General features: G+C 49.2%; 1 protein-coding gene across 1 annotated transcript in view; it reads right to left on the bottom strand.

Moving 5' to 3' along the window:
• The window catches only part of Eipr1 (EARP complex and GARP complex interacting protein 1), a 104,750-nt gene that overhangs the window by 78,821 nt on the left and 3,517 nt on the right, over positions 1–22,412 (bottom strand). Inside the window, exon 2 of the mRNA XM_048804889.1 lies at positions 15,966–16,098. Coding sequence (XP_048660846.1) covers positions 15,966–16,052 — 87 coding nt within the window. The 5' untranslated portion in view covers positions 16,053–16,098. The remainder of the gene's footprint in view (positions 1–15,965; positions 16,099–22,412) is intronic.

The following is a 22,412-nucleotide window of genomic DNA, read 5'->3' as shown; positions in this document are numbered from 1 at the left end:
CACTTGGGACAGGAGTGACCAGAGCAGCAGGCCTCTCCTCCCCTGAAGGAGAAGCCCATCCAGGCCCGTCAGCTCACACACACACACATCAGAGCCACACTGAGAGAAACCCAGAGAGCTGTGCATGCGAGATACACTCACCGGGAAACCAGGATGGACATCGGCACAACGGTCTGCGCTGCACGAAGGCAAGAAGAGTGGCAGAGCCATCAGGGCATCGAGACACAAAGACGATGCAGAGGCACTGAAGCTGGCAAATCAGCGGTTTAAATGTGAGCAGTCTACGTACACCAGTTAGGAGACGGAGGATGACAAAGTGAGGACACCCTAACCGCACCTCCAGGACTCCAGAGCATCCTGCACAGGGTGGGCTCCAAATGGCCGGTGCCTCCAGAATCAGTGGACACTGGCAGCACTGGTCCTTAAGTGCAGCCACCCACTGGGACTGAATGCAGGCAGTGCCCACCCCTCTTCTGTTCTGATGACACCCTTGCTGTGTATGCACAGGGGAGTCATGCTGGAGATGCAGGAGCAAAGCCAGGAAGGACCTGGGAGACGCACCCTTGCCATGGCAGCAGATCTACAGGTCAGCAAACTGCCCTCCACCCTTCAACCTGGAATATTCTGTCATAAACACAGCTTCTATGGGGAAAAGAGGAGACAGTCACTGCCTTATTCAAGACCCTGTGACCAGGCACACACATGCCAACGAGCAGCTCATGGCTCCTGTGGGAGCAAGGCTATTTCACACCAGGAGCACACGACCGGCACAGTGTCCAGCTCAGAGCAGCATCCCTGTGATTATCAAAGGCTGCTGCCAACAAGCAGGTTTGTGGTGTCTTCTCCTCTGGAACCTGGAGGCTACAGAAGATTTCTAAAGAGCAGGAAGCAGACACTGAGGATCTAAAGAACTCCTCCTTCCTCATGGTTTGGTAGAGAGCAGAAATACAGCAGGTCCTTGAAGGCCTCTAAGAGTCTTGATGACTTAAAGAATAGAAACTAGCCTGAGCTTCATAGCAAGGCTGTACACTCACATGTAACATGTAAAGTCTGCAGGGCACACTGTATAGGACATGTCTCACTGGTATATGAATATTTTTAAATTATGTTTGTCTATTAAAGTAGTACAATGATACATTTCTTTTACAATTCTTTCCCCACAAGCATCATTTTTTTTTTCAAATAAATAAATCAACCTAGATTTCCACACATTAGAGGAAATAATCTCTAGGAAATAGATTTCTCCTGGAAACTTGACTCTGATGTTAGCTAAAAGACCCTGAAAAAATAAATTCTCTGAACCTCTGTTTTCTTCCCCCTAAAATGGGATACATGCAGATGTCTTCTTTCGGAAGATTGCCAGAAACAGCACACTGAGACAGCTTGAGCAGAGCCTGGAAAGCTGTCATTTACTCTTGACTTAGCCCTACTATGTGTACAGGTAGAAGTATCTGTCTCTATCTTAAAATTTTAATATTTGATGGACCAGAGGAAAAAATCAAAATTTTATTATCCTTGTGTTTATCAAATTAATTTGGCTTCCAAAAACACACGCAATGATTTAAAACAAACTCATTACTAACTCTGTGGTCTTTCAGCAACTGTGTGCAGCTGAACTTCATGTCAACATTTACAGAAAGCTGAAGAGGGCATGGGAATCTGCAGAACGCTTGACCCAGCCTGCCGGACCATGAACAGCCAAGGGTCTGTTCTAAATAGATGGTTAAGCAAGATTCTTTGTTGACTCGTCTTTCAGAAATCAGACAGAAAATTCATGCAGAAACCCCAAATTCCCAAGGTCTCCACAGTATGGTTACTGCACATGAAAGCAATGTGGCCACTCGGGCCCGGCTCAGCAACATGGTTACACTACATGGTCAGTCACTAACCACAGCAAAAGCAACACTAACTACCTGGGACCCTGGAAGTAAAATCCTTTCACATTAAAACAGGACTTTCGGAAATTAATTATGAGCAACGTGTTGTTGTTGTTGTTGTTTTTTGGTGGGGAGGGGGGCAACCACAAACAAATCCCATGAAGTCAAGGACTTAAGGTGCATAGGAGAGAATCAAATACATCAAGTATGGGAGCAATCTGACATTGTCTTCAAACAGCTTCTTTCTCTTTCTTCCATTCACTTAATTCAACAAACGTTGAGACTTGAGACAAGCAGGGAATTCACCTACTAACTCCCGTTTCACTAGCACCTTCTACAAGATAGGCCTGACATGGAATCTGCAGAGACACAGAGCTGGAGTCCCACATACAACATTGGGGCCATCCTTATCTGTACGAGTCCATCAGGGACAGGGGCTTTCTGAGAGGCAGCCGCTGCATCTCAGTCGAGTGGACACGCGCTCCAATGCACAGCCTAAACCCCCAGCCTGCGGCTTCCATTGACTGACCCTATCACGTGCCCACTCAAGGGCACAGAACACAGCTACCCCTCCTTCGAGAACCTGAAGATGAGGCTCATGACCCCTCCAAAGTTTCTCATATGGACCACTCTTCACATGGTGACCTGAACCACTTCAGGCCTGTCTGACCTGTCCCTGGAGTCCCCGAGCCCAACATTTCTGCTGGGCTCTGAGGCACAGCGTGTCCCTCTTGCCAAGCACATCTTTGGTGGAGGCTAAGGGCACACTAGTTTTCCGATGATTATGGCACAGCACTGAGTTTACTGGGTGGGTGCCATGTGCTTGCCAAGGGGGTGAGGCTTCCAAAAACTGACGCTGCCCCATCAAGTGTCCTCTGCTGTGTTCCCACTCAGGGCCCCAGAAGCCTCCCTACACTGCCTTCCACCAGTCAGTGCCTGCTCACCACTTTCAGCCATGTTTCAGCTCTGTGTTGAATCTGAAATGTCTTCTCCCACTTTGCAGGTAAAGTGAACGGGACAGGAAAAACTCACAAGCCTTGGATGCTGAGAGGCTGAGAAACCACGCTGGCCCAGACACTGAGGCCAGGCCCTGGCAAAGGTAGTTGGCCCACTGTGTGCCTGCAAAACCACTCCCGTCACAGCACACAGAAGTGCCACCAGAGTGCAGCCTTCGGTTGTTAACAGGTACTGGCCACACGCTGTGCTGCTCAGGGCAGGCACAACCTGAGGTGAGCACCAGCGCCATTTTACAAGAAACGGGGGGGGGGAGGTGGGAAGCTGGACTCCTAAGCTGTCCAAATACTTTAAATACCGATTCTGTGAACTCAACCACTGTGCTCACATGCTCATGGTGATTCAGTCCTCCATAAACCATGTGCAAGTCAGTGAGGATGCAGCTGAAAGTCCCCATCACCTGGCTGTGTCATGGCCATCAGCCATAATGGAGCAGCACGAGGCATTACTCACGTGTGCAGTGATGGCGGGGCCACGGGTGCTGCTTGGCCCGTCTGTGCAGCACAGACACACTCACATACAGGGCATGAAACTCAGTGGCGAGCATCTGTTCACTATATTAGACCTCTATCCTATTTAGAGTGTATTCTACTTACTAAAAAAAAGTTTACAGAGGCTACGCTCTGCCAGCAACAGCCTCATCCACCTGCATTTATAGGGTCTCCTGTTTTTATCAAGAGCAAGGACCTGCCAGGTGTGGTGGCCACACCTGTAATCCCAACAACTCAGCAGAGGGGTGGGAGGATTGCAAGTTTGAGGCCAGCCTGGGCTACTTGGGGAAACCTATCCAAAAATAAAAAGGGCTGGGGTTCAGCTCAGTGGTGGAGTACCCTGGGTTCCCTCCCAAATTCCTCCCATCTCTGTGTGGGCACGCTGTGACCTTCACACAGCTCCTACTGCAGTCCGGCCCTCAGGCCTGTGAGCAGAGCTGCCCCCGGTTCACTCTTCCACTTCCCGTCAAGCTCTCTGTCTTCGTTGGAGTTTACACTTCATAAGGAAGCTTTTGAATATGGTTTGTTTTCTCAGAAAGGTTACTACAGAAATAACTTTAAGTAAAGGACCACAAAGCAGATGCTGGCTGGTGGGCCAGGCTCCTCCACCCTGCCAGCCACCTAACTTGGGCCACTCCTGACCATACGCCAACGTTTTGTCCTGCTCAACGGGGTCCCAACAGCAAGCAGCTCAGAATGCCCCAGAAAACAGACCGTGACTTGAAAGTGTCACTTCCAGTCAGAAACAAAGAAGCAGGACATGGCAAGCTGTGGCCACATGTGCTGCCCACGTAGCTGGCTACGTGGACAGGCAGGCTGCCTCACATCTGCTATAAGAACCTCATCAGGACAACGGACGCTCCTCAGACTTCCACACAAGTAATGGATCAAAGGATGCCCGCTGTTAAAGACAGAACTGTGCCCCCCAAATTCATATGCTAAAGCCCTAAACTCCCAATGTGACCAAATATGGAGATAGGACCTTAAGGGAAGTCTAATGAGTTCACGAGAGTGAGACCCTGACCTGTGTCATAATAAGCATGCAGCCTAAGGAGCGCACAGAGGAAGGCCGAGGAGAGACAGTGCAGGGGAAACGTCCTGCCGGACCTTGCTCTAGGAATCCCAGCCTCCAGAACACCAGGAAAGGACCTCTTTGCTTTAGCCCCACCCATGGCATTCTACTGGGGCAGCCAAGAAGATCCTCTGTGGAAAAGGGCGAGCAGCACTTCAGGCAAGGAGCTGCCTTGAGGCCCATCTTCTCAATGCCAGGTCCTGGTCCTGCAAATCCAGGCCCCTAACTGCCCCCGACCCTGCATCTCCAAGAGTGCATGGGGAGAGGCAAGAGCCAAGGGTAGAGAGCATGGTGCCAGGCTGTGGAAGGGCTCAGCATGACCCACAGGCATTGTGGGAAGAAGCTGGCACAGTGCTTCTTACAGTATCACTGGAAAAGTTCATTTGGTCTGGGTTTTGTCTAAGCATCCCCACTGGTCGAATACTTGGAGGAATGACAATAAATGAGGCACACTGGGGACCAGGCCTTGTTAAACATCTTCACTGGTGATTTGGAAGAAGCAGTGCATGGCACATGGGTCATACCCCAGCTGGTACTTAATCTGGAGGTGCTACAGAAAGTCAATGAAGACGGAGAGATGATGCCACTGGAATCTAAAGAGGCTTGTTCTAGAGCATGAGGAACAGGAGCCAGACTCAAGAAAAGAAGCCAGCCCAAGACTGACCCTCTGCTCCGGAGCCACACTCCACTGCCACAAGAGGGCTGCACAAGGAGAGGAGAAGGTAGGTGTGCCTTGCCATCTGAACTCTTTCTTTTTAATTCTTTTTTTTTTTTTTTTTTGGTGCTGGGAATTGAACCCAGGGCCTTGTGCATGCCAGGCAGGCACTCTGCCAACTGAGCTATATCCCTAGCCCCGCCATCGGAACTCTTGTGGGTCATTCCTCCCCGTCCACAAACTCTTATGAACTCAACAGTGCTCAAGTACATCCCTGGCGCTCAGAATTGCCTGGTGTTCAAAATATTCTGCCACATGGTACACTTCAATCCCCAAGCTTGCAGGAGGCCACTGTGCACATGCCTCAAACTGACAATATGGTCAGCAAACAGCTGTTCCAAAGATGGGTCACACAATCTGTTACTTCTCATTTTCAGAAAAGCCAAAGCAGACAGAATACACTCATGCCAGTAATGATTCTGTCAAGGCCAGACTGCAGGCGTGATGCTGGTCCCTTAGGATCAGAAAGGAAGGAACAGTCCCTAACACCTAGTGCCCATGAGCCATCAGAAGTCACACACCACACACTGCTCACATGCATGTGCAGACACTGGGGTAAACACAGCCACTACTCCGTCACATGAAGTGCAGTGCATAACACTTGGAACAGTGAGGAATTTCTATGCTACTGTTTGTGTACTTCCTGTGCAGACTTTTAAAATCTCGCCTTTAGAACCAGAGTCCCATCTCCTGTAAGATGCATCTCAGGGAGGGTGCAACACACTCCATGACCTTCACAGGTAACGGGCCACCTGCAACGCACATCCTGGCACGTGTGCACACGTTCCTCCACTGACATCCCAACGCCACCTGCGGGGTGCCGGGCTGCCCCGTAACGCATCTCAGGGCGTGTACACATGCTCCAAGACGTTCTGCGGGGTGCCGGGCTGCCCATGACGCATCTCTGGTGTAAGCAAGCACATGCTATAATGTCCACACAGTGGCACAGTTCCCATCGTTAAGCTACACAAGGTTGTTTTGAACTTACAGTGGAAAACACAGTGTTTGGTTTCAAATCATATTCATGTGATACAGTGTGCAAATTAAGGGTAGGGTGGCAGTCAGAATGCTTTTACATAAGGGGTTCTTGCCAGTGTCAACAGAACCTTAGGACAGTGGGGAGGGAGCCCATGGCCTATGAAGAGATCCTTGAGGCTCCAAAATGACAGCTCTGCAGCACTAAGCGCCATTCCTTTCATCTTTCAAGTGGTACTTTTTAGCCTGGGATCTTGAGAAAAATTAACTCACCTTTCCCAGCTAAGCACCTGCACCCTGAAACAAAGAAATCTTGCATTCAATCCTTGAATGTCTGCACAGACAATATTAAGAAACTCTAACCAGAGACAGGAAGCCAGCGAGCTTCAGAAATACACAACAGGAGCTGCAGGCAGCAAACTCCTCTGGGCACATGTTTAATTAGCATACCCCTTGACGATGTCCCCATGGACTCTCATGTTCTCCTGCCTGTCACACACTCCACTCTTTCAAAGCACTCTCAGTTGTTTCATCTCAGAATTCTGGTTTCACAAAGAAGAGCCTTAAGAGATTCTTTTCCTGGGAAAACCCACTTCTTCTCTTGGCTTATTTTCACAAAGCAATCATTTAAATTGGAAAATGCAATTTTCTTCTAATGTGGTGCTGAGATCAATGGGAAACTGTGGCTCTGACAGAAGCAGCTGTATCATGACCCATGGGTGCAGCTGCTGCTACCATCGGGGAACTTGGCATCTCACCACAGAGGAATCTCAGGGACCACCCAGCCTAGCACCTTCATTCCACAGGTGAACATACAGCATCCTGGAAAACTAAGGGGGCCTAAAACCAAGAGAGCTCCTCCAACGCTGCTCTGAGGGACCCTCTTGAGAAGATCCCAGGCTCAGCAACAAGAGGTACCCAAGCCACAGCCAAACACTTCCTTCCTAGGAGGTAAACCCTCCCAGGCCACATTACCTGACCCTTATTTCACAACTCCAAAGACCCTGGCTGTTCTTAAAAACTAAGCACCTAACAGCACTGTATCCCCAGAGTGAGCTGTAATCCTCACTTGCCAAAGATGTCCAAAGACCCAGTTCTGGGCAGCACTTTGTGCTGCAAGGGCCAAGGTGGGATCTGGAAGCCTCTTCCCTGGGGTGTATGACAGTGCCCCTTTGCCTACTGCAGCACCCTGGCATTGGGCCTGGCAGATTTCAGACTATTCCCAGCACAAGGATCCTGGCACCATGTTCAATCCAACTGGCCAGGCTCACTGGTGGCCACATCTCAGTCGGGCCCTGTGACCCTCATCTCTCAGTCCTGAACATCCATGGCTATGCTTCATCACAAGAGACCCTCAAAACATTTTTTAAAATGCGGATGATGAAGAATATCCAAAGCAACAAACAGAAACGGGTCATAACTGGAGAGCCATGGCTTGGATCCAGAATATTCCCAGTAAAACTCCTATTAAAAGCTGGGTCCCCTCAACAGTGTTCTGAGTGGGGCTTTGGGAAGTGATTGGCCCATGAGGGCTCTGACCTCATCAGTGACTAATCCATTGGATTCCAGCTGATGAACTATTGGGAGTGGGAGAAACGGTGGGAGGCAGGAACTAGCTGGAAGGAGTGAGTCTGTGGGGCCGTGCTGCTGGGAACTGTACCTGGTTTCTGCTCCCCTCCTTCCTGGCTGCCAAATGGTTTGCTCTACCACCCCTTCTGCTCACCTCAGGTCCAAAGCAATGGAGCCAACTGACCTTGGACAGCAACCTCTGAAACCCTGAGCCAAAATAAACCTTTCCTCCTCGAAATAGTTTTCCTCAGGTATTTTGCCACAGCAACTAAAAGCTGAGTAATATACAAGATTGACCTTCCTTAGTTACAGATGACAAAAAGGGGAACCTAGAAATTTTAAATGTCAAAATTATAGTATCCATTTCTAGCAAAACAGAGATAAAAACCTAATTGCCCTAAGTCTAAACCCCATAGTTCTGATTCAGCACTGCCTGTGGATGTGCTCTAGGTACAAGCCCTGGAAGAGGTCAAGAGCTCCTCCCCTGATCGACCGGCCTCCTACTGTCCTGAGGCTGCAAGGCACAGTCAAGAGGTCAGCCTGGAACCAGAGGTTCCCTACTGCCAGACATGTACTTGGAGAAAGTACCCTAGCCCTACTGTGCTCAGTTTCTCCATAAGTAAAACGGGAACTCAGTGAGTAAGTGCTCATCAAAAGGCTCAGGACAGTGGCACACAGTGAGCCTCGGAGGGTTAGCTTCTCCTCTCTCTGCAGCTGGTGGAACAGGATCATCTGGCTCTAATCATTTTCATTAGTTCAAGTGCAAGTCATCGCTGCTGCCATAAAGACATATAAACTAGGTGCAGCAAGTGTTATCAAAACACAGACACAAAAGCCCACAAAAGACCTCTGGTTCTTTCTGGGGATCCACAAATTGGCAGATAAGCTCATTTATTTATTTATTTATTTATTTTCTTTTTTTTTTTTAAATCATATTTTTTTTCTTGGTTGTTCAAAACATTACAAAGCTCTTGACATATCATATTTCATACATTAGATTCAAGTGGGTTATAAACTCCCATTTTTACCCCAAATACAGATTGCAGAATCACATCGGTTACACATCCACATTTTTACATAATGCCATATTAGTAACTGTTGTATTCTGCTACCTTTCCTATCCTCTACTATCCCCCCTCCCCTCCCAGATAAGCTCATTTATATCACCATTTCTTTCTTTGTTTTAATGAAAACCTAACCTCTGAAAATGATAAATAAAATCTCTCAGAATGATGCATATGGTAAAATTTCATTCTGAAATGGCAAGCACTCCATAGAGGCCCATCAGAAAGCCTGTCATTAAAAGTTTTAGGGAGGGGCTGGGGATGTGGCTCAAGCGGTAACGCGCTCGCCTGGCATGCGCAGGGCACTGGGTTCAATCCTCAGCACCACATAAAAATAAAGATGTTGTGTCCACCGAAAACTGAAAAATAAATATTAAAAAAAAAAAAATCTCTCTCTCCTATCTTTAAAAAAAAAAAAAAAGTTTTAGGGAAATGGTGCCCCATCAGACCAGTGTCCACCCAGTCTGGGATGGGGGCCCTGAGGGGAGCACCAATGGCCTGGTGAGAATGACTTTCGCCCGGATGATACCCAACTTCCCATCAGGCCCCAACACGGTGGGCCAGAAAGGTGTTTAAGTTCTCCCTTCACCTGTTGGCACTTGGAGTGGGCTGCATGGCCAACTTGAGGCAACACTTCTCAGCCACTATCTGAGGAGCCCGGGCACGGCCTGAGGCCTCTGAAACAGGCTCCCCTCAACAGCCTCCTTCAGAGCAAGAAGCTCAGAGTCGATTCCAATGGAGCAGGTGCCACGTGTGGGACTTGGGGACCACGAGCGGCGGGACTGAATGCTGGGGCATTCTCTATGGCAGCACAGGTCTAAAGGGGCCTCCCTCTAGCACACCAGGGCAAGTCACCTCCCCTCAAATGGCTTCTCCCCTGAAGAACTGGGCTTAGGACAGATCTGCCTCTTCGTTTTGCTGGGTCTAGTGACTCAACCTGTGTGAGGAACTGCGTGTGGCGCAGACGGTTCTGAGGCCTGGAGCTGGGAAGGTATGCCGACCTGTCAACAGGGAGCAGCACGCTGACGGGAGGGAGTCAGGCACAACACCCACGGACATCGATTAAAATGAATTAAGAAATCACAAAATAGAACTATAACACACACACACACCATGGTCCTCAAAGCATCACATGTGATGGGCTTCCTGTGATCCAAGAACTCTAAAGTACTCAAGGCAGACATAACCCTTCCCATTTTATGGGAATCAAAGCTCACAGACAGAAAGCAACCCACCTCAAAACCTGGCAGAGGTTACATATGCAGACATGGAGCCAGGTGCAGTGTCCAGCCCTCTGCCTAGGCCCTGACCCTTATGGTTTGCTGCCTCTAGAACAGATCACTACCATCTGAGAGGGAGATGCAGCAAGTGCCTGAGGTGCGCAGGAATCCCAGCAGCTGGTCCTGAGACCTGCTCTAGTTCTGCCACCTCCTTCAGCAGCAGCAGCCAGGATGGAGAGAACATACTAGAGTGGATGCGGAGTCTTTCTGCATGTTCCAAAGGTTCTTCCTTGGACCCTGTCATCAGGCTGAGGTTCTTCAGCACACAGCCACACCCAGACCCAACATCCTCACAGCTGCCTGCCCATTTAAGACTTCTTTTCTGGATTATAAACTCAGAGTAGACCTTCTGCTCCATACACAGGTCCAGTTGCCAGATGCCCTGGCCCACTCACTGTTGGCTGTTCACTCGCTCACACACTGCAACACCGAGAGCTGACCACCCCCACACTGCTCCAGGCACTATTTGTCTATGAAGCAGTCTATAACCACTCCTAGATTCTAGAGCCAGCTCCTTCTGTGTCCCCCTGGACCTGAAATGACCTCCATTAGAACAACCCTGCCTCCGGTAGACAAGGGAGTCCCACCTAGAGATGGTATGGTGCAGACATCTGGGCCCCTGTTCTCATGTACACAAGTCCACTCAGAAGGTGCAGGCAACAGGGCAGACTTCTGCTGGCCTCCTGCTCCTGCTCTAGCACTGTTTCAAGTGCCAGGAACCTGCCTTCATCAGGCCAACACGGGAGGCTCCTTCGTTTAAGAGCTTCCTGCCCTCTAGGAGGTGCAATGGATGAAAGAGGAGCACCTCCCAGGCCCTAGAAGGAAGGAGCCAACCACAAGGGCCACCCCCTTTGGGTGGCCCAGAGAACAGTGCTCAGGAATTCGGTCCCAGTCTCCAGTCCAGATGCAAATGGCCCATCCGGGGTCTCCTCTGCCACCATAAGCAGTACTCCCTCAACACATCCCAACAGCCCTCCTCTGCTCCCCAAGGAAACATGAACCAACCGTGCCAGCAGAGAAAACTGACAGAGGCTGCTATGTCAGGCTACTGCAAGGGTCAGGCTGCCGAGAACAGCCCGGCCATCACCCTGGTTCACCCACTGTCCCCGATTTGGAGAGGCTGACCAAGAGGGAGGGTGGAGTGCACAGTCAGCACTGGTCCTCCGCATTTGCAAGGAAACAAGGAAGGTAAAGGCCTTTTCATCACAAACCTTGCTGCTAGCGCTTGAAGCTCCCGGAGAACGACCTACTGTCCCATTCTGCTGCAGCCAACCAGGGGAAAGGAAAGAGAAAGTGCCTCCTCCCCATGAGCTGTAAGAGTCCACACAGCAGGATCTGAGCGCAGGATGTGAAGGGATCCTCGGCGAGATTTGTGTTTTACTCACAAGATTCCTGTGGATTCTGGGCTCTTCTTGGTAACATATCTACATGCATTTTGGGCTTTGAGTAATGCTTTCATTACTTAAAATCAAACAAAAATGACACCATAGCAAGATATTCCACGTTTAGCCTGTGGTTGCAGCCCACCTCCTCACTGGCTGGTGGCACTATCAGTGCCCTGAGGGCTCTGTGCCCCAGCTCAGGAGCTCCTCCCACCATCGCAGGAGCCAGCATAGACAGAGGTGAACATGGGTGACCTGGAGCTGGCAATGCTTCTTCTGAGCTCTGAGCCCACACACTGCGGCTCCTACGGTGCTCCCTGGCTCGGGGGCCTGGCTGCTCCCTTCTAACCTCTCCTGAATACAGATGCGTTCAACGGGTATGCAGTATCCTTGAGACACCCTACACCTCATCAGGACTGATACTCAGCACCTGTCCCTCCACAGTGCACCAACACAAGGACAAAGTCTGTTCAAAATAGCCTGCATGGTCCTCATTACTTCCTTATTAGTAAGGGTGTTTGTACCAACTCTGCAGATGGAAACCAAGCTACTCATCTGGCCCAGGTACAGAGTCAGTAAAGAGCAGAGGGAACAGCAGAATCCAGGTTTTCCAACTGCCCCCCACTCCCCCAGCCACTTCCTGGACTCCCTTCCTCAGGCCCCAGGGACTAGTTGAGGAAATGACAGAAGTTTGGGGAAATAACCAGACTGTTGTATATTTGGTTTCTCTTGTTAAGTTTTTCAGCTCATTTTGGCAAAATACCTTGAGATGTGGAAATCATTAAATGCATCTGGCATGTAACGGGGAAAGCCAGATAAAGAAAAGTTTGGAGTGTTTCAGGACACCTGTGTCACCTCATTTCAGGATGTCCTCTTCCCTTGGGGCTCAGACAGAGATGAACCCAGCTGTGCAGCCTCATTTTCTCTCCTTTCTTCCTCCCGGTTCACACAGTGTGCCTCAACATCCTTGTTCCCAAGAATGACTCTCTGTATTTTCTTAAATCTCACAAGATAATTATTACAACATTGTTTAAAGTAGCAATTTGATCTGTAACTATTTCCGAGTAGCTCTTTTGCAGCATGTGAAGTATCATCCAAGGTGGGCTGCGATGCGGAGACAGAGGGCACTGCCCTGGCTGAAGGAGACTTCCAAAGGAGAGGCCTAAACCATAGGACCTCCATGACCAAGGCCCTGAGGCACAAGGAGAGATGACACTAGTCCAGCCCCCTGGAGGTATCCGTGGATAGGAAGAAACAGAGGACCTTGGACATTACACATGAAGATACACACACTGGCAGAAAGTACCACACAGTAGCAATAAGACAGCAACAAGGCGAGCCCCCATTTGTGGCTAGCAGAGAGGGGCAGGCATTCAGGAGGAGATGATGGCTGCACCATCTTTTTTTACTCATATGAGTTTTATCACCCTTACTTAAGACATACATATATATGTGCTCCGGGATGTCAATGGTTGCTACAGTGAAACAAATTAACATCATTTCATGTAGTTCCCATTATTTAATGTGTTGCAGGCACAAATGTTATCTACTCATTGAGCAAAAATCCTGAATGATACAGTATTACCAAATCCTCCCATCCAACAGCAGATCTCTAGACATTTGCCACTGACTATCCTCTGACTTCAACTCGCCACCCCCATTATCACCACTGTCTATTCTCCATCTCCATATATTCGACTCCTTTTTTACATTCTACACATAAAGCGCCTGTATCTCTTTTTCCTTTTTTGTCCTCCTGCAGTGGGAAATGAACCCAGGGCCTCAGGCATGATAGGCAAGTACTCTGCCACTGAGCTACATAGAAATACCTCCTATATTTCTAAGGGTAAAGAAGAGCTTGCAACATTTGAACAGGAGGGAAAGCAGCGAGAAGTCAGATGTGCAGGAGCCAGAGGCTCAAACTGATGAAGGAAGCCATGCAGGGTTCATGTGTTGGCTTCAATTCCTTGGACTCAGACCTCTAAGTCTAAACATGGCCTCTGTAAGGACCACTTCCACCTGGGGGCACTGAGGTTAATGCCTGAAGATCACACATGGCACCACTGATGATCAAATCGGGTGCCTGTCAATCCCCAGGATGGCCCACCTGGCTCCACCCATCCTGGGTGCTGCTGTCCCCAGTCCCAGGTGCTGCTGCCTCCAGAATGGCCCACCAGGCTATAACCGCCCTGGGTCCTAGTCTCCAGGACTACCCACCAGGCTCCAATCACCCTGGGTGCCAGTCAGATCCCCACATTGCTGGTGAGGCTCTAACCTCTCAGGTGCTTCAGTTCCCCTGGCTCCAATGTCCCCTCGGTGAATTCCTGTGTTCTGGCTTGGGCAGTAATTTCTCTATGAAAGCCCACAGAAGTCTCCAGTGGACACCCTAAGATGCATCGCCACAGCCAAACACAAAGAGTCAGTCCAGCTCTGCAAAATGCTGTCCTGTAAGCATCCGCCTTAACATCTGTGAGAATACAGAAACACCAAGAGAAGGAGGGGGGAAAGCTGTAGGAATGGCCTGTGGTGACTGAGCACCAGGCAGGACAGGGACACTGACACACAGGAAGGGACCCTGTGGAGGGTCAGAGGAGAGGAGGATACAGAGCCAAGCTGCTGGTGCCCTCTGCTGACCATGAGGCCACCCCCACGTGGGTGTCAGCAAGGACACTATAAGCAAAAGATCACAGCCCACAGGCAGGCAGGCAGGCAAACACATGCACACCGATAGGACAGTGTGAGCAGAGGCAGGCACTTCTCACGCATTGTTTTAGTCAGGTTTTTCACTGCTGTGACTAAAAGGATCTGACCAGCACAATTATAGAGGAGGCAAAGGTCATTTGAGAGCTCAGATTTCAGAGGTCTTAGTCCATAAAAGGATGGCATGGAGATCAGTAAGCAGAGACAAATCTCCACTTGCCAGACACAACTATATACCCCGTAACCACTCTCCAGTGAGTCACTTCCTCTAGCCACATCCCACAGGCCTCCAGTCACCACCCAGCTAACCCCATCAGGGTTTGATTCACTGGCCCAGTTAAGGCTATGACCCAACATTTCTCCTCCAAATCTTGCATTGTCCCTCACATGTGAACTTTTGGGGGACACCTTACATCTAAACTGTAACACCCATGATAGTATAAGCACACCACACACACACAAACACACATATCCACTCACTCCAATTTGGAAAAATATTTTTTAAAAAAATTGAAGCAGCAAAGTAAATGCTTTTTAAAAAGTTCATCTGAAGCGTAGGCCTCTTTCCATGAACTGTAAGAGAGCGTTGTGTGAGAAAAGAACCTGGACATGGGGAGCAAGACCCATAAGGAGGGTTAAGATCCACTGAAAGCACATTCTGAACTAGAGATAAACTGAGGAGGGGGCAAGTTCAAGTCCTGGCAGCTGCAAAGGCAGAGGCCGCGCGGGTGAAGCTCTCCCTCCTCAATGCCTCGTAGCAATACGCTCTTTCGGACACAGATGAAATGAAGACCCAAGGCTCCCCTTTCACTGGCATGTGCAGGGCCCCCTCCCATCACTTGGCACCATCACCCCTGTGTCCCACCAGCAGTTGCTACCACATGCCAGTCAGTCTGCGCAGCACTGTCGGGACACTATCCACCCGGGAAACATCCCTCCCATTGCTTCACAGCAGTGCATCTTTCTTATGAAATTACCGAGAAGAAAACATAAAGCTGTTTGACTTTTATCCACAAAGGGAAAGTTCCAAGAGTTGGTTGTGCACACAACCTCCCACAGCCAGGCTCAGGAATGACTCTCCCCACCTATGAATAGGCAGTGGCTCAGAAGGATCCAGGGCAGTAGTGAGCCCTGGAGAATCAGCTGTGACAATCTGCATCTGCCCAACACTCCCTGCATGCACAAATTGAGCCAGGACAGACGGGTCTCAGCTTGAACGGAGTCTACAGGGCTTACAAAGCAGAAAAAGGGCTAATAGGAAGCCAGAATTTAGAAAGTAGTCACTGACTGCAACAGAACAAGAATTAAGGAAGATGTAGGGCCCATTCAGTCTCAGACATTTGACAAAGATGAACATGTGAGTCCTAGAGCCTGGAGAGCCGGAGGCTGATGGAGGCAGTCTGCTTGGGTGCAAGGACACAGGACTCACCTGTGCTGGCTGGCACAGCTGCTATCAAAAAGGCCTGGAAGGCAGTCCTGGGCTCTGCTCATCACCATGCACGTAGAGCGGTGGAAAGGGGGCAAATTCCTGCTGTCCTCTGGAGTGGTATGGCTGTGTCAGGACACCTGTGTCCCCCTCAGGAGCCTCCGGCACAGTGCTCTCCTGATGTGGGGGTACAATGCTCCTGAACACTGTGACCCCAGTTTGGACCCTGAGGATCTCAGAGTTATAACTTCCACAAACACCTACCCGCACTATCACAGCTGCTCTGGTTATTGGCGGTCAAGGCTTGTAAACCACACACCAATCCATTAGCAATATAAAATCAATGTTAGGGGATACATCCAGCTGGTATGCACAAGTGTCTAGCAAAAGCCATACTTACTTTTACTGTAGCAGGTTGCCAGCACACCTTTATCTGCAGGGCTGGCACTAATGTGCCAGATTTCACCCGCTTGATGCAGGAGGACATTTTTATTTATAATGTTATTCTCATCATCAAAATCTATGATGTGGATCTACAAATACAAGAAAAGGACACATCAGGATCTCAAACACTTTCCTCAGCATTTTAATTAAACATGATTACCAAAAAGTCACCAAATCACTTCACCAACACACCTTTAATTCACATTATACTAACAACACATGTCTGTAATTTAATTCTTTCTGCACTCCTCTTTAATGACAAGGTAATAAGTCCCCATAGAGTATTTTCACAATTCCAAGCTACAGAACTACCCTCTGGTCCTCTCCAGCCTTCACACAACCCCAGGGCTCTGAGATTAGGCTGCGGCTGGCAGCTGTCCTTGCTGTTCAAGGCAGCAAAAGCCTCTCAGACCGCTGTGTGCCTGCAGGGAAGAGAAGGAGCTGGCGGGGGCTGCTGCCCCTTGAGATCTGAGAGTGACCTTGGGTCCTGCTGCACAGTGGAGTCGGGTGGACCATGCTTGGCCGCTCTGGTGAGCGGAACTTGATCCACCTCAGAAGTGATTTGAGTGGGAAAGTGTGGGAAAGATTGTATTTTAGCACAGTTTTAGCTTCTTCCTAAAATCGAGACCAATAGCTGTCAGCATTTATGACAATATAAATATTAATTACAAAGTGCTAAATTTAGGTCACTAAACAAAAAGGTTAAATATGCTCATACTTTTCTGAATGAATTTTAGAGGAACTGAAATGATTTTTATATTCAATCTCTTATCAATATTAAGTCAACAAGGAAATAATTCTTTTTAATATAAACTTATACTAGGAAAATAATCATGGATCTTCACAAAGATTTATATCCAAGAATGTGCACCATGGCACTGATTATTGCCATGGACAGGACAGAGTCACCCAAGTGTCCAACAGCAGGGACTGTCCAATAACATGTCGGGCAGGACTGCAACACACTACAGGGAGCCATTCAGTATGTTCCAGAGCATTTCAGGGCTAAGGAAAAAAGTCCATGGCACGTTTAAGGAGAAAGGAACACAGAAAGGAACAGAACTACAACCATTTTTTGTTTACAACCAGAGGAACTGGTTGTCTCAGGATGGCGGGATCACAGGTGTCTTCCTTCACCTGTTTGTGCTTTATCGATATCTTTATTATTTTTGCGTGATTAATATGCATTACTTTAGCAATCAAAACAGAGTTTCCATGATGCCCAAGAGCATGTCCACGCTGTTCAGACTCAGTGTCACTGTGGATTGCTTCCTCTACGCAGCACACCAACATGAGAACAATCCGGCTTCCTGCAAGAGCACTCTGCACCGTCAGTGTAGACAGAGCTCAAATTCAGCAGCAGCCTTCAGAGCCACATGGTGCCATTCCCCATGTGCACAGTGGACAAGCCAGCACTGGGCACCCAGAGTAGAGCCACAGGATGCCATTCTCCACATCACGATGGCAAGGCCGCAGTAGCTGCTCAGGTTTACTGAGAACGCAGCAGTGCCCAGTAGGAGCCCGGTACACACAGGTGCCTTCCCCTTCTCTCTGCCGGGGATGAGCCATCACCACTGTTATCTTTAAAGTCACCAGCAGACCATGCCTCCTGCCCTCAGACCCAGCAAGACTTCCCAGCAGGTTGGAGACATTCCTGGCAGAAACTGTGTCTACATTACAACTGCACATCCAAGAACTGGGGCAGCAGCCACTGCAGTTTCCTCTGGAAGTACCTTTCTTCTCTGTGGACTGCTAGGTGCTGAAAGCCATCCCTTACCAAGCAGTCAAGTGCTATTACTACGAACATGTGGCAGTGCTTACTGAGGCCAAGCACATACACGTCCTAGGACCCAGCAATTCACTGACACTGGGCACATGCCCAACAAATGCCAATAAAGGGCAAGAATGTCCGCAGCAGATTGACTCATGATAGCAACAATGTGTGACACCCAGATGTCCACCAACAAGAGGACTGGCACTTTCATAGAACAGGGCACCTAGGTGACGGAGAGGAAATGGTGACAGAAGCAGCAGATACAGCAGACATGCGAGCCCTTCCATGATGTTCAAGGGAAGGCCAGTGGCTCCCATGGCAGGGCAGCTGGGACTAGGGACGGCCAGGTGGCAGTCACACACATGTGCGTGTGTCAGGGATGGGGTAGTGGTATGGCGCGGATGCATGTGCACATAAGCAGCATGAGCGTAAGTCACACCCACAGACAGAAGCCAGGGATCCATACATGGCCGACGCAGGAGGAAAGCCCGCTCCTCACTGTAGCGAATGACAGGAAAACTGCAAGACAGAACCCAAGGGGCCAGACAGCTGAGGGGCAGAGGCTGCCCAGCATGCCCTCAGCCCTGGGCTCCTCCCAGCACACAAAGAATTAAAACATGGCAACTCTGATACCGATGGATGTTTATTTTATTAACCAACTTAACTGGGAAGACGATTGTAAAATTGGTACATGTTGTAATATGGATAATTCTTTTAGGAGGTTTACTACAATATATACATAAGAACTACACAAATGTTGAAGTTGAAACAATAATTTGATTTCTTCAACTCTGCCACCACAAATAAGCCAGAAATATATACTATGAAATATTATGTGACTTTAACTATTATGATTATAATTACCAAAAATGTTGTAAGAGTGCTCAATTTTAAAAGCAGATATAAAATGGCTGGCAATTATGCAACTACCACATGTGAACACGAAATAAAAGGTAATATACAAAATCAGAAATAGCTTTCATGTTGTTAGGGAATTTTTTCTTTCAGTGTTTGACACATTTCCTACTTATCGGAAATCCATTAACACTGAAAGAAAGAACGCACTTAAATGTACCATTTTGCCACATCTCTTACAGGCACTACAGCGCAGGGCACTGACAGGCAGGTACTAGCACTTTTGCTGGCTGGCTCCGTCCACCCGCCACAGCACAGCATCCTGCAAATCTGAGGCACCAACCCTCACTGTCACAAGCCCCTGGCCCACCTGCCCGCAGGCCTGGCCTCCCCACAGAGCTGTGTTCTTGCCTACAAGGACCCCAAGCAGATACTGTCCATCAGGCTCCACTGGTTGGTGCACCATCTTCCTTTAGATCCCCTCCCTGAAGCCCTCAAGCATGCAACCTGCACTTCTAGCCTGACGTGCCTGAAGGTTTTTCCACCTGTCTTCCTCTTCTAGAAATTCAGAGTCCAAACACATTGTCATGAACTGCTTCAACAGGGCTATGTTCAAAAGGAAAGTGAGGCATCCATCAACTGCCAAAAGCAAGAGCAACAATAATGGCTGATGTCTTCAATGCCCCAGGACTACCGTAAGTGCTTTACCTTTGGCAGCTCCTCTTATCCAAAGCAGCCCAGTAAAATCCTTACTAACCACGACGTGAAGGAGAAGAAACTGAGACTCAAAGCATGAAGGTGCCTCGGCCCACTCAGACAACCGGAACCAGGGTTAGGGGAGCCCCCAGCACTCTGAAGCCCACACTTCTGGCCTCAGGCGCCTCCCTCCACCTGAGTGTGGCGCCCTGGCGCCCGCAGGGAAGAGTGCTCAACTCTACTCTCAACAGCACTTGGCCTGTACCATGCCTGCACCCAGCTCACAGGAAGTTGAATAAACACAGGCAGCTTTAGGCCAGTTACAAAATGAGTCACACGTGGAACAAGCTCCGAATGGAATGAGGGCAGAAGAATGGGATCAGCACTGCCACCCAGGTCAGGAAGGAATTCTTCACAGCACAGCTGACTTTCAAAAAAACATTAGTCACGGAAAACAAAGATCCCACTTGCATATTTTGATCACCAATATTCAAATGTTTAAAGCCCAGTGTGAGCCATAAGGCCACAGATGACACTCAGCACACTGGGGGCTACCTCTGCAAACAGCAAACCATGTTCATAGTTTCCCTTATTCCCAGCTGAAGCCAATGACCCTGACAACATAGTTCTTCCTGAAATCTGCTTTGCTTCAGCATAAATATATCAGGAAACCTGGGTTCTAGCTTGGATTCTGCCACTTCCTAGCTTGCTACCCTTGGCCAACTCACTAAAGCTTTCTGGGCTCTTGTTTCTGCATTTGCAAACTTAAGGTACTAGACTTCTAGATCCCTTTGTCCTAACTGAAAATGAGTACTAGTATTTTAGCTATGTGTTTAAATAAGAAACTAAATCATGATTAAATAGGCCACACCCTTCCAGAGGTTTGTTAAGCCCAATCTATGACGACCGCTTGCCTATCCGTATCAATACTCTTTCCTTGAGTCTTAGGCCCCAGGTCATTTTAATAGCCCCTGCCCAGGAAGCCCAAAGTATGCTTGGCAGCCAAGGGCTAAAGAAAAGTCCTCACATTCCAAGACCTCCTGGGCCTAGGGACAGTCCTGAGAACAATAGATAAAATGAAGTCTCCTCTGCCATTTGTGGCCAAGAACTAGGGATACAGCTAGAAGGTGGCCAAGTCATTGGACACTATGGGCTGTTTACTACCACACTTTTAGATATAAATCTGAAACTCAGAAAGACCTAAGCATGATTCTGCACTTAAAAAAAATTATGGGAGCCTAATGACATGGTGGGTGAGAGCCAAATTCTTGGACAGCAAAGAGGAGGCAACTCACAGAAGCAAGGAAGCCAAGTATGGCCCAAGGCTGCAGCTGTCCTTGCCCCGTGCCCATTTACACCGGTACACATAGCCCACTTCAGGCTCAGGAGCCAAGCGAAAACCACGACACAGCTCTAGAGCAGTTGCTAAGGAAACCCTGAAAGGCTGCTGGGAAATCCTGCAACTGAAGCCACCTGCTCTTCTGGTGGGTTTTTTAATCAGGAGCAGAGACAGGACTCCCCGCCCCGCCTGTTTTGTAGCATAGACACAATACAAACCACCACCCCCAGAGCCAAAGTCTGCAACTCAGGAGCCCCCAAGGCAGCGGGAACATCCACAGGTGGTTCTCGGCCTTTGCTCCTTGTGACTCCAGTGGGGACAACTGGCAACAGGTGTTGACCCAATGTTCCTTGAGAGTCAGACTTACAACACAGAGGAATTTACCACAGTAAAACTATGGAACTGGATGGCCAGGCATGATTCCTAGACGCTATAACTTTAGTCAGAAAAAAAGTCTGATTTGTTTGTTTGAAAATGTAACAAATGTCACTGAGAAGGCATCACAGGACATCCCAAGATTTCCTGGTGAAAAGGAGTGCATTTACTACATTAGGAATGATGAGTCGGAAGCATGTGCAGCCACCCCGACAGCCTGTTCAGCGCCTGCTGGTGATTCCAGCATCAGGGGTGTTTGGCCAGGCCATGTCTTAACATAAAACAGGCTGGGGCCACTCAGTGGCAGGTCACTCGCCTAGCGTGCCCAAGGCCTGGGTCCACAAAGAAAAAGGAGACACAGCAATAAACAGCTCTTGGTCCTGGAAAACTCCGTTGGGTCAGGATGGTGAACACAGAAGGCAACCACTGAAACCCAACAGCATGAGCCCCCAGTGGAGGCAGGTGTCCACACTGACAGACAAGGGCCATGCAACAAAGACATGACTTCAGGCTGGGGAACTGGGCCAAGGGAGCTGGAAAGGCCTCACATGAGAGGTCACACACAAGCTACGTGAGGAGAGACAACGACACAAGGAAATCCTGGACGGGAAGTTCCAAATTTCACTCAGGAGTCAATAATCAGCTGAGCTCAACCACTGTGGGAAGTCATCAGACCTGTGGGCTCAGCCATCCTCAGAAGAGGACAAGGGTCACACCAGATGTCATATCCCTGACTAGCTGAGCTGGGAGGTGGAGGGAACCTATAAAAGAGTCCCCAAGTACAGAGATCGCCTGGGGGCACTCAGAAACAAGAGAGCCCTACAGAGGAAGCCCTTATTGAAGAAAATAAGATGCAGAATGGAGGACGGGGTTGCTGGCAGCATGGCCTGGGCTCTGGGCAGCCCAGCTGGAACCCAGGCTATCGGATACTCCAACTGCCCAGAGCAACAAGGAGCTGAAAGGAAGAGAGGAGGGCAGGGAGGAGCAGAGGAGGAGGAAGGGAAGGAGGAAGGCACAAAGTAGAAGAGTAGAGAAGCTGAGGTTAAGCGGGAGTGGGGCCAGGACTCTGGATTTTTCCCAAGCAGAGAGAGATTCCGAGGGGGATAGGAGAGGAAACCCAGGCAGAGGGGACTCAGAAACACACTATCATTAATCCAAACACAACACACAACAACACAGCTATGGCCGTAAAACTAGGGACAAAAGTTACCCTGGGAAAGGAAGGAGTGGCCTGCCGCCCCTTGGCTTCAGCAGCTCCTCCACTGACCAGGACAAGTCACTGAGGCTGTGAGAGCCCACATTCCAGACCTCTTGGCCATCTGGCACTCCTGCTGTCCTCAGAAGGAGGATTAAGACTAGTGTCC

Source organism: Marmota marmota, unplaced genomic scaffold (assembly GCF_001458135.2).
Source record: "Marmota marmota marmota unplaced genomic scaffold, marMar, whole genome shotgun sequence".
Classification (NCBI taxonomy): domain Eukaryota; kingdom Metazoa; phylum Chordata; class Mammalia; order Rodentia; family Sciuridae; genus Marmota; species Marmota marmota.
The sequence above is the reverse complement of the archived record's forward strand: the minus strand, read 5'-3'. Positions and strand labels throughout refer to the sequence as shown.